Below are 12832 nucleotides of genomic sequence, written 5' to 3' on the forward strand. Positions count from 1 at the left end.
TACATATTACAATGAATTTAAAGCACAGAAATGAGCTCCTTGGCCCCAGGTCTATGGCAATGTTTATGCTCCACATGAGCCTCTTCACACTTTATTTCCTTAATCTAACCCCATCAACACATTCCTTTATACCTTTCACCCTCATGAGTTTATCTAGCTTCCCCTAAAATGTATCTATGCTATTCGCCTCAACTGTTCCCTTTGTAGCGAGTTCCGCATTCTAACCACACTCAGAGTAAAGAAGTTTCTCCTGAATTCCTTATTGGTTTATTAGTGACTATCTTATATATATATATATATATATGGCCTTTAGTTTTGGATTCTGCCAAAAATATAATTATTTTGATTACACATTAGTCGTAATAACTAAAAATAAAAATACATGTTACGGATACTTTACCAGTTTCCACAGGCAGGTACGTTTTCATTTGCAATATATATTTGACCATTGTAATAACAAGTACACTCCTCTATGTTGACACATTTCATTGTATTTTCATCCAGATAAGGAGCACTTTCTGGGCACTTTGGATAGCAGCCTAATTATTAGAAAAAGTTATAAAATTAGTACGAGGCACTGATAATATCAGGATCATATTATAAATGGATTATATCATAGTTTTATCATAATTATATCACAGTAAATGTTATCATAGTTTATTAGATATTAGACAAGAGAGAAATTTCATACTTATTTTGCCTGTTTCCATCTTTTCTATTAATAATTCATTCTTTGAAACCCAAAATAAATTAATTATGTAGCTACCACTGGGCAATGAACTGCTGAAAACGGAACCTGTAGTCATCTGAGGGCGATATCCCAAACTGAAAATGTTAAGACACTTCAGGCAGCTGAGTGACAACAAATTGCTTTGCTAACAGGAGCCCCTCAGATTACAAGCAACTTAGAGAAGTCTATCTGTTCGAAGCATTAAGCCCCCATCAGTATCACCTCAACACGATTCAATATGAAATTCACTCATCGTCACTTGTGAAGCATCAAATTTTCTGCTTCGTGGATACCCACTCTTTCAGAACTCCTTCCTGCTCAGCCACTCTGATGATGTAACTGATGTGAGTGATGTGGGCGGGAGGAGTGGAGAGTGCCCCATCTATTCCAGAGCAGTTTCATTCACTTCAATGAGAACTGGCACTTTAAACTGGCCCATGAAACCAATCCCAAGAGACTTGACCACAGGATGTTCAATACCAACCAGTTCTGCAGCAGTACCCAGCTGGCAGGACTGTTTCCATGGTCAGGTAACTCCGAATTAACGCTCTTAGTCCATTAAACATGCCAGCTCCCACTGAAATGAACAGAGCTGCTGATGTCACTACATTAGTTAAGTGCCTGAGCACCTCAAGTCTCATTGCCAAGAGCATGCAGAAACCAGGCGCAGGCAGCGGAAGGAGCATGCGGCAAACCAGTCCCGCCCACCCTTTCCCTCAACGATTGTCTGTCTCACCTCTGACAGAGACTGTAATTCCCGTATTGGACTGTTCAGTCACCTAAGAACTCACTTTTAAAGTGGAAGCAAGTCTTCCTCGATTTCGAGGGACTGCCTTAAATGGCAGCAAATTACATACATTTTCTAACTTATCATTTAAGAGTGGAGCTGAGTCTTTACTTTGAAAAGAAATGTGAACAACACAGCAAAAAGGTGCTGAAAGAAAATCACTTAGCCTGAAAATGTGATCACCCAGCAGTTTCTTCTGCTCGATGAGGGAGAAAGTATTTCCCAAGAATCTGCGAGCTATTGAAATACACCATACATTAAAGATATTTTTCAAGATTTCAATCAGATTGTCTTTAGTTTAATGGAATAATTTCATTAGTGCATATAAATGTATTGAAAATTTGCAGTATTACTGGAATTCATTGAATCTAACCTTCCGTCTGCCTCCTTCAACTTAGTTGATCACGTTGATAGCGAAATATATGCGCCACCATCACTCTCGGATCGGAACCAATGTCCTAGGGGGAGTGTTTGCTAGTGCTGTTGGGGAGGAGTTAAACTAATATGGCAGGGGGATGGGAACCTATGCAGGGGGACAGAGGGAAATAGAAGGGGGGCAAAAGCAGAAAGGAGAATAGTAAAAGTGGAGGGCAGAGAAGCCCAAGGCAAAAAGCAAAAAGGGCCACATTACAGCAAGATTCAAAAGGGGCAAAGTGTGTTAAACAGACAAGCCTGAAGGCTCTGTGCCTCAATGTGAGGAATGTTCGGAATAAGGTGGATGAATTAACTGCGCAGATAGCAGTTAACGGATATGATGTGATTGGCATCACGGAGACATTGCTCCAGGGTGACTAAGGCTGGGCACTCAACATCCAAGGATATTCAGCATTTAGGAAGGATAGACAGAAAGGAAAAGGAGGCGGGGTGGCGTTGCTGGTTAAAGAGGAAATGAATGCAATTGTAAGGAAGGACATTAGCCTGGATGATGTGGAATCGGTATGGGTGGAGCTGCGGAATTCCAAAGGACAGAAAACGCTAGTGGGAGTTGTGTATAGACCACCAAATAGTAGTAGTGAGGTTGGGGACAGCATCAAACAAGAAATAAGGGATGTGTGCAATAAAGGTACAGCAGTAATCATGGGCGACTTTAATCTACATATAGATTGGGCTAACCTAACTGGTAGCAATGCGGTGGAGGAGGATTTCCTGGAGTGTATTAGGGATGGTTTACTAGACTAATATGTCGAGGAACCAACCAGGGAGCTGGCCATCCTAGATTGGGTGATGTGTAATGAGAAGGGACTAATTAGCAATCTTGTTTTGCGAGGCCCTTTGGGGAAAAGTGACCATAATATGGTTGAATTCGTTATTAAAATGGAGAGTGACAAAGTTAATTCGGAAACTAGGGTCCTGAACTTAAGGAAAGGTAACTTCGACGGTATGAGGTGTGAATTGGCTAGAATAGACTGGCAGAGGATACTTAAAGGGTTGACGGTGGATAAACAATGGCAAACATTTAAAGATCACATGGATGAACTTCAGCAATTGTACATCCATGTCTGGAGTAAAAATAAAACGTGGAAGGTGGCTCAACCATGGCTAACAACGGAAATTAAGGCTGGTGTTAAAACCAAGGAAGAGGCATATAAATTGGCTAGAAAAAGCAACAAACCTGAGGACTGGGAGAAATTTAGAATTCAACAGAGGAGGACTAAGGATTTAATTAAGAAGGGGAAAATAGAGTACGAGAGGAAGCTTGCAGGGAACATAAAAACTGACTGCAAAATCTTCTATAAATATGTGAAGAGAAAAAGATTAGTAAAGACAAATGTAGGTCCCTTGCAGTCGGATTCAGGTGAATTTATAATGGGGAACAAAGAAATGGCAGACCAACTGAACCAATACTTTGGTTCTGTCTTCACAAAGGAAAATACAAATAAACTTCCGAATGTACTAGGGGATAGTGGGTCTAGTGAGAATGAGGAACTGAAAGATATACTTATTAGGCGGGAAATTGTGTTAGGGAAATTGATGGGATTAAAGGCCGATAAATCCCCAGGGTCTGATAGTCTGCATCCCAGAGTACTTAAGGAAGTAGCCCTAGAAATAGTGAATGCATTGGTGGTCATTTTCCAACATTCTATAGACTCTGGATCAGTTCCTATGGATTGGAGGGTAGCTAATGTAACTCCACTCTTTAAAAAAGGAGGGAGAGAGAAAACAGGGAATTATAGACCGGTTAGCCTTGACATCGGTAGTGGGGAAATGTTGGAATCAATTATTAAAGATGTAATAGCAGCGCATTTGGAAAGCAGTGACAGGATCGGTCCAAGTCAGCATGGATTTATGAAAGGGAAATGATGCTTGACAAATCTTCGAGAATTTTTTGAGGATGTAACTAGTAGAGTGGACAAAGGAGAACCAGTGGATGTGGTGTATTTGGACTTTCAAAAGGCTTTTGACAAGGTCCCACACAAGAGATTAGTGTGTAAAATTAAAGCACATGGGGGTAATGGGGTTAATGTATTGATGTGGACAGAGAATTGGTTGGCAGACAGGAAGCAAAGATTAGGAATAAACAGGTCCTTTTCAGAATGGCAGGCAGTGACTAGTGGGGTATCGCAAGGTTCAGTGCTGGGACCCCAGCTATTTACAATATGCATTAATGATTTAGACGAAGGAGTTGAATGTAATATCTCCAAGTTTACAGATGACACTAAGCTGGGTGGCAGTGTGAGCTGTGAGGAGGATGCTAAGAGGTTGCAGAGTGACTTGGACAGATTGGATGAATGGGCAAATGCATGGCAGATGCAGTATAATGTGGATGAATGTGAGGTATCCACTTTGGTGGCAAAAACAGGAAGGCAGAATATTATCTGAATGGTGACAGATTAGGAAATGGGGAGGTGCAACAAGACCTGGGTGCCATGGTAAATCAGTCATTGAAAGTTGGCATGCAGGTACAGCAGACGGTGAAGAAGGCAAATGATATGTTGGCCTTCATAGCGAGGGGATTTGAGTATAGGAGCAGTGTCATCTTAATGCAGTTGTACAGGGCCTTGGTGAGGCCACACCTTAAATATTGTGTACAGTTTCAGTCTCCTAATCTGAGGGAGGACGTGCTTGCTATTGAGGGAATGCAGCGAAGGTTCACCAGACTGATTCCCGGGATGGCAGGACTGACATATGAAGAAAGTCTAGATCGACTAAGCTTATTTTCACTGGAAATCAGAAGAATGAGAGAGGATCTCATGGAAACATATAAAATTCTGATGGGATTGGACAGGTTCAATGCAGGAAGAATGTTCCCGATGTTAGGGAAGTCCAGAACCAGGGTTCACAGTCTAAGGATAAGGCGTAAGCCATTTTGGACCGAGATGAGGAGAAACCTCTTCACTCAGAGAATTGTGAACCTGTGGAAATCTCTATCACAGAAAGTTGTTGAGGCCAGTTCGTTAGATATATTCAAAAGGGAGTTAGATGTGGCCCTTACGGCTAAAGGGATCAAGGGGTATGGAGAGAAAGCAGGAATGGGGTACTGAAGTTGCATGATCAGCCATGATCATATTGAATGGTGGTGCAGGCTCGAAGGGCCGAATGGCTTACTCCTGCACCTATTTTCTATATTTCTAGTCCATCCTCCTTCTGTACTGAGCATCTGTGACATCATGAATGGAGCAATAGGCAGCGTATTGGGAGATGTTGGATGATGTCTGCTGTGGCTCCCTGGAAAGATCCATTGGCAGAGAAATTGAGGGCGATGGTGACCTTCACTGCCACTGAGAGAGCCGTTCTCACCCTGGTTTGAGACACAAGGTCTGGCTGCAGCAGATGGCACAGTTCCGTCACCACGTATTTTGTAAATCGCAGCCTTCGGACACACTGGTCCTCAGAGAAGTGGGCGTATGAAAAGTGTTGGCAAAATATCCTGGGAGCGTACGGCTTTCTGTTGGATCGTCTGTGTATTCGTCGTTCTCTGCCCACGTCCTCATGGGCCTCCTGATGTTGATCCTACTGTTGCTGTCCCTGTGCATCCTCCTGCTGTTATGCCTCTGCCTGCTGATCTTGCTCCCTTAGCCTCCCCCTGCACCTTTCCATCTGCCTCTGTCTGTCCCTCTCCCTGTTCCTCTCTCTGATCCTCGGAGCATGGCCCTCGCCATGGTCCTCTCCCAGTGCAGGTGTCTCTCCCAGTGCCAGTGCAGGTGCCTCTCCCAGTGCAAGCGCCTCTCCCGGTGCCAGCCTTTCTCTTTCCCTCTCCCGATGCCTCTGCCTGGCTAAATGATGGCGCTGTTGTCTTCTCCGAACCATCCTCCATTGGTGAAGATGCAGGAGGTGGTCCACTGCCAGCACTGAGCCCATGATTTTCACAGAAAGTTGTGCTGTGCAAATGGAGTTGGCTGAAGCAGGAAGAGCGATAGAAGCCAAAGGAAACTGAGGGCCAGCAATCAATGTTGGCCATTACAGAAGCAAAAAACAAAATTCTTTCAAAGTGTCCATAAAGTTTGTCGACAAAAAATTATCTCAACCCACAGGCCTTTAAATCTTGCAGATGCTGCAGCCTGAAGACTTCAAACCAATAGCAAAAGCTGGCGTTGGCATCGCCAAGGGTTAGTTGAAGGAGCGCAAGGCAATTTAAGCTTCCAGGGCGGTCACGAGGCAATGCACATAGTGATGACCTCATCAGTGCCGTGTGCAGAGGAGCGTCGCGAGTGATGCTGGAGCGGTGCGCAAAGCCGTAGCGCCATCGGCAAACAGGTGGGCAAATCCGCGCGGGTCAATGTGGTTGCTCCTCCTGTGCGTTAACTTACTAGCGCACCATTATCGCCGGCGCTAACTGGCACCGTGCAAAGGGCAGTTTCGGTCCCTTTATCTTTCATTCAGGCCGTATTCAGAAATTAAGGGGCCGAAATTGTCCCCCCCCCCCCCTTTAAGATACAAAACCGCCTCTAAAAGACCTTTCCGACCAGGATCAGGCGGATGGTCTAACTGACCCCGGACCAAGGGCAGCAGAAACGGATTTCCGCCACGCCCCATGTTCCCGCCCCGTCGGCACATACCGACCCTTTACCGCCTTGCGGCGTTCCTTTCCACCCCATGAGGGAAATTGCCCCACAGAAGCAGAGCCGCCGCCAGTGAGTGCCCCCGACAGCCTTACCCGGCGGTAAGCTGCCAGTGACTGGGCGGTGCATCCACCCTTAATGGGGAGGGCACATTGCCGCGGCCACCATTTTATTTTAATTGTCGGCCGGCTCTGCAGTTGGCCCGACAATGGCGGCCACAGGTTTGGCCGGGCCACCAACAGGCAGCCCTCCACCCCTTCTTGGGCTTTAATAAAAGGAGACAAACCTGAAATTTCAGCACTGAATACTTCTGAAGATAATTCATTGCTGATGGTTGTTTACTTTAAAGCTATGTTACACTGTGCTGCTATTACAAAATCTATAAAGGCACTGGTTAAAATAGGTTAAGTTTTGAAGAATAAAATAACAAGTAATACTTTTCTGGGAAAATTTAAGATACGACTTTGTGAACTTCTGTTATATTAATGAAGATTTGTGAGACTTACTTCATAGCAATGTTTCTCAATACAACTTAAAAAAATCCTGAAGCAAAGTTCGAAAAGCATGCTTAGCAAGGAAAATATTGTGACAAGTAGGAGAAAGTGTGAGCTGCAATATCTAAGAAATTAGAAAATTATGTAATAATATAGCAGTAAAATGCTAGCACAAAAACTAAGGTACAAACGTGTTATCATCAAAGCAACAAACTAATAATACCTTTTGTACACTAATGAGAGATTAACAGCATGCTCCTTATCTGAATCATTTAAAAATGAGGATAGTTCTTACAATAAGTTTAGTTGTGATACACTGATGTGGGCTATTCGCCCAACAACTACCCAGCAATTGTCCACGAAACTCTTACCGTTGGTAAAAGCCGAACTCTCCACAGCTTGGACGACAGCAGGTAGGTGCGCAAATGCTTCGCGGATCGGAGGCGTTCTCCGGAGGTACACCTCCAATCTTAATTTCAGGGCCAATATCTTATTTGTTATGGCTATCCTCAATCATTGTGTACACATTCACTCAAATGTATTTGAACCCCAAATTATGTAATTCCTTTTCTACAATTTTCTTCCTCTACTGAAGGTAATGACTTTTGCTGGAACACAATTCCACAGTTACCTCTCTCAAGTGACCATTCATCTGTAATCTTAGATACTGAGTATTAGCAGGCTCTTTGACTATAAGGGGACATTGCAGTTATGTCCAATCCTATCCTCATCTGCCGTTCACACACAATGATTTTTTTAGCAAAACCTAACCGGTTCATTAATATCTTTGAGGGAAGGGAACTTGACACCTCTACCCGAGTCTAGCCTACGTGTGAGTCTAATCCCACAGTACATGGTTAACTCTTAATGCAGTCAGGACAAATAGGGATTGGTAATAAATAGTGCCATGCCAGTGTCACCCATTCCAAGAACTGAGAAAAAGCCAGAGGTAATGATCAGGAGTGGAAACCCTGGATGATCTTTCTCCTCACTAGCCCAGGGAGATTGAGATCAATGCTGTGCTCCCATATCCACCCACTGCTGATCTGACCTAGTGACACAGCATAACAAGAAACTGAATCTTGATGGGTGTGACTCATCACTACACCAGGTAGTGCACTAAATCATTTGTGGTAACAGAAAGAAGGACTCTTCAGCTGCTTAATATTAATATATATATCAAGAAAACAAATCGAGAAATGCCTTTTAGCATACCTAAACTATAGTAGAATTATGAAATAATACCACCTTCAAGAACTGCAGAGAGCTTTTTCCGAATTGTATGGTCACTGCATGTTTTTGCTGTTAATGTTCCACATGGCTGATAGTGCCAACTGCATTCACCAGGGCTGTTATAATAGTCACAATATACAGCTGTAATGTAAAATAGAAATAGTTAATATGTAATCACCAGTAATTAGTTCAACAAAGGGACCTGTTCACATAAAAGTCCAAGGACCAGAAATTGATAACCCTACCGCTGGCCGCCGCCGAGTTTTCTCGACGGTCTCCCCGTTTTTTCGGCGCTCTCCCCTCCGTGCGAGATTGGTGAGGTCCTCACACCGGCGGGGAGAGAAGACTGCTGGGGAGCGTACGCTGGCATGTGCCGGCGTACAACGCCGAAAAATGTCCTCCCGCCTGCTCCCGCCCGAGATTCATCCGAGCGGTCCTCCACTCCTGCAGGAGAAAAGACCGCCACATGGAAGCAGATCTTACCTGGACGGTAGGTATGAAGATCTGCAAGAAAAGGTTAATGAGATTTTTTTCTTTAATTCTTTTGCAGTGATTTTGTTTGAAAGGGGCCTCTGAAGGTTTTGTGGTGTTTTGTTATTAATTTATTGAACATTTTTTTAATGCATTCCCCCTCCCTCGGCCAAACTGCAGCCTCAGCGGAACTTTCTCCAGGATTGCATTTGCCGCCCAGAATCCCACCCACCACCCTCTACCGCCCAGAATCGCTGTGTAACGCCCATTTTTTTCCACTGGGCGCTTTTCTCCTTTTTTCACCAAACTTCCGCCCAAAGTATTGTCAGCATATTATCTTAGCGGTGTTTCGACAGTAAATAGGCGGAACTTGGCTTCAATTAAATTTGAGCCCCAAATATTGTTGAAATAGATTAGAAATAATTATCACTACTCCAAAACCTTGCTACGATTGCCAGATGGATTATCTCATGGTGCAGTTCATCAGGGCAAACAGATCAACCTTACAATGTCTGTGTACCAGCTAATGTAATGAATCACTGAAGGCTACTACCCAAAAGTCTGTGAATCAGACCATTCAGCATTGCCGGCACAAGCAAGGTAGTATAAAGGTGAGAAAATGGCAAAAAGAGCAATTTAAAGAGTGATTTTAAAAAACGTCATTAAGGCTATAATGTAAAATTAAATATCAGAACGTTGCTACTTTACCTATTTCTTTCACCCATAAACACTAATCTTTGATAAATCCTGCAACTTTGGAATAACCCATCAAACTCTCCTGCATTTACTAAGAAGTTTCAATTAATATTTCTAATGAAACCAATAATTTAGACTTACGACATCGTTCAGGGGTTCTCCAGCGAATACAAACACCAGCTTTATTACAAGCTTCAGCATACACTGCTACAGCGGTACAGAAACCCAGATATTTTCCCTCCTTATCACAGGCACAAGCCTCTTGGATACAGGCAGCATAGTATGGTTCTGGGTTAACCTGATAAATAGGGCACAACACTGTGTGTAAACAAATGAACACTTGGAAGAGGTTTTACAATACTTCAATTAACCAACCAGAATATTGACTACGATGTTTATTTTACGTGAAAGACTCAATTTATGAGTATTACCCTATGCATGAACAAATTATGAGGTCTTTCATATAAGTGGAATAAGTTACTAATGCACCATCCAACAGTAACATTTTCTGTCCCCCTCTCCTCGTGATGGTTTGATTCCTTGCTGTGGAATATCTCAAATCCAGAATCACAAACACTACACAAGCAGAACAGAGGAATTTGTCTAATCTCAGCCTCAACCCTACCCTTAAGTCCCCACACCCACCCCAACAATTAAACAAAGTCCGTGAGAGACAATTGCAAGTCCTTAATGAGAAATTTCAGTTCAGTTCAAGTAGCATATCTGTTACACTACCCTCTGAGCATTAACCACTTGCAAGCATGGAAGATTTATATCCCACCCTCTGCCCTACTTTTGCAGCTATGTTGTTGGTATAGCTGGTTCACTTAAGCTTCTGGTCAATGTTGCTGGTGAGGATTCAACAATGGTGGTGCTGTTGAAGGTTCGAGGGAGATGGCTGGACCTTGTTTTGTTGGTGATAGTCACTGCCTGGCTTGTATAAAGAACAAATGTTACCTGCCACTGCTCAGTCCAAACCTGGATGTAATTCTGGTCGTGTTTAAGAGAAGGTAATTGAGGAAGCAGCAGATGATGATTGGGACAAGAACACTACCCTGAGGAATTCTTAGAGATGTCTTGGGGCTACCGTGAAAGGCCTCCAGCAAACACCTTACTTTGTATCTGGAATGATTTCAGAAATTTGAGCATTTTCCACTTGACAGTTCGCCCCCCCCCCTGTCCATTCTGATCTCAGTGTGCAGAAATTACTTGATGCCATACTCGGTTAAATGCTGCCTTAATGTCGGGGGCAGTTACTCTCACCAATCCTCTGCCGTTCATCTCTTGTGTCATTGCCTGGATAAATGTTGTCATGGGAAGTGAAGTGGAAGCGAATCATTCTTTCAGAATCCGAACTGAGTGTTGATGAGCACTTTGTGGGAGGGGGAGCTGGGTGTTGTTTGATGGCATTCTTGATGATTCCTTACATTACCTTACTGATGATTGGGAGGAGACCAATAGGGCCATATTTGGCTGGATTAGATTTGTCCTGCTTTTTGTTGATAAGATACACCTGGGTAATTTTCGACATTGTTGTGTAGAAGCCAGTGTGGTCTAGCTTGATCTTTCATTTTTAGTTCTTTTGAGTGTTGCTTCTGAACACCCTTCTACACTCTCTATTGAACTCTCTACTGTTTTGTTTAATCCCTTATTTTGGACAGTGACTGAGAAAAGCAAATGGTGGATGTAAAATCCAAATGAAATACTTTTGAAAAACATTTTTTGAGTGATTGATGAAGAAAAAAACGATACATAGACCTAGCTGGTGATCAGATTGTTAAATTACATTGGGAATAATGTTTAATTTTTAAAACATGTGATTTTGTGGAATGTGATAAAAGTTGGTTGCTACAATTATGACATTAGGACCTTTCAGTTTCCATCCCTGAGATGGCAAGATACTGTGCGTATTCCACTTCGAGAGTGGTTTAATATGTGGCAGTGCACTCTCGTAGAGACTGTATTTTTTATCACATATAACTAATTATGTTTTCACAGCTATAAAAATATTAAAATTGTGAAAGTAGTAGCAATAGATTTGTAATGAAGTGTCTTACCTTATTGTGACATTTTTTAAACACTTCGTTTCCATCATTAATTATGGCGCATTTTCTCTGTGCCCATGGAGAACAAAATGGGTTTTTCTCACAAGGGAATGTATAATTCACTGAATTAGAGCAGGGCTGTGTAGACTGCCAACTGTTTCCAAACTCAACGGCGCTGCTCACCCTCAAGTTAAATTTTGTTGTTAGATCATCTTCAGTGTCATCATTGGAATTTCCACAGAGACCACATACTTTGTTCTGTTGTAAAAGTTACAAATAATCAAAAAATTGTTAAGGACACTAATCTGTCATTTCAAAATCAATTGTCAAAATAAACTAATTAGGCTGATATGATCTGCAAGTCATTAATATGTACAACAAGCTGACACCTGAACACCAATTATCTGAGAAAAATTGTGATCACTGTTAATTTTACATGTTCATTGTTCTGTGCTGAGTTAGTTCATCGCGGCTGATGTGACAGCAATTGACCTCAGCACTGCAGGACTATGCAAAGGGACAGGGAAGAAAATAAACTCAGATTCTCATTATTGACCATTAACTAATGACCACTGTTAGAAATGGCATATGCAAAAGATGTGCCAGGACAGGATTGGACTGGGCTACAAACCTGCTGACCTCCCCTGTTTTGGGTCACATTTGAAGAATGGCCTATTGGCCAAAGTATTGGATGGCCACTAGTGCCTCTGCAACCACACTCCAGCATCCATCAAAATCTTTGGGAAAGGGGGAAAATTGGGAAAATAATATTTTGATCTCATTGAGCTAGGTTATTGATGCATGGCATTCATGCCTCTTGGCTGGTAACATACTGCCTGCCGACCCATTCGCATCTCTTATCATTTTTCTCTCTAATCTGGAAGAATCTGACACCATGCAGGGCAGGCTCATTTACTTGTGAGACAGTGCTACAAGCTTGAATGGGCATTTTGCTTCTCCAATGCTTTACCTGGCAATTCACCTCTCAGGTTTAATCTCGTCATACTGTTATTTCCCCTCCACAACCTGAAGGGCCATTTTATACATTGGAATATAAGAGCAAGGAAGTCTGGCTGCATTTATATAGGGCTTTAGTGAGACCACACCTGAAGTACTGTGTACAGTTTGGGTCTTACCTAAAGAAGGATATACTTGCCTTAGAGGAAGGTGGGTGCAATAAATGTTCACCAGATTGATTCCTAGGATGAGAGGGTTATCCTATGAGGATAGACTGAGTAGAATGTGCCAATATTCTCCGGAGTTTAGAAGAATGAGAGGTGTTTTTATTGAAATGTATAAAATTCTTAGAGGGCTTAATAAGGTAGATGCTGAGAGGCTGTTTCCCCTGGCTAGAGAGTCTAGAACTAGGATTTGGG

The 12832-nt window shown here is 42.7% G+C and overlaps 1 protein-coding gene across 1 annotated transcript in view; it reads right to left on the reverse strand.

Annotated features, from left to right (window-relative positions):
* LOC139278099 (mucin-2-like) overlaps window positions 1-12832 on the reverse strand; it is a 169522-nt gene that overhangs the window by 96749 nt on the left and 59941 nt on the right. Inside the window, exons 23-26 of the mRNA XM_070896758.1 lie at window positions 11469-11714; window positions 9553-9709; window positions 8260-8385; window positions 401-539 (exon numbers count right to left, since the gene is read on the reverse strand). Coding sequence (XP_070752859.1) covers window positions 401-539; window positions 8260-8385; window positions 9553-9709; window positions 11469-11714 — 668 coding nt within the window. The remainder of the gene's footprint in view (window positions 1-400; window positions 540-8259; window positions 8386-9552; window positions 9710-11468; window positions 11715-12832) is intronic.

The sequence above is a fragment of the Pristiophorus japonicus genome, chromosome 13 (assembly GCF_044704955.1).
Source record: "Pristiophorus japonicus isolate sPriJap1 chromosome 13, sPriJap1.hap1, whole genome shotgun sequence".
Taxonomy (NCBI): Eukaryota; Metazoa; Chordata; class Chondrichthyes; family Pristiophoridae; genus Pristiophorus; species Pristiophorus japonicus.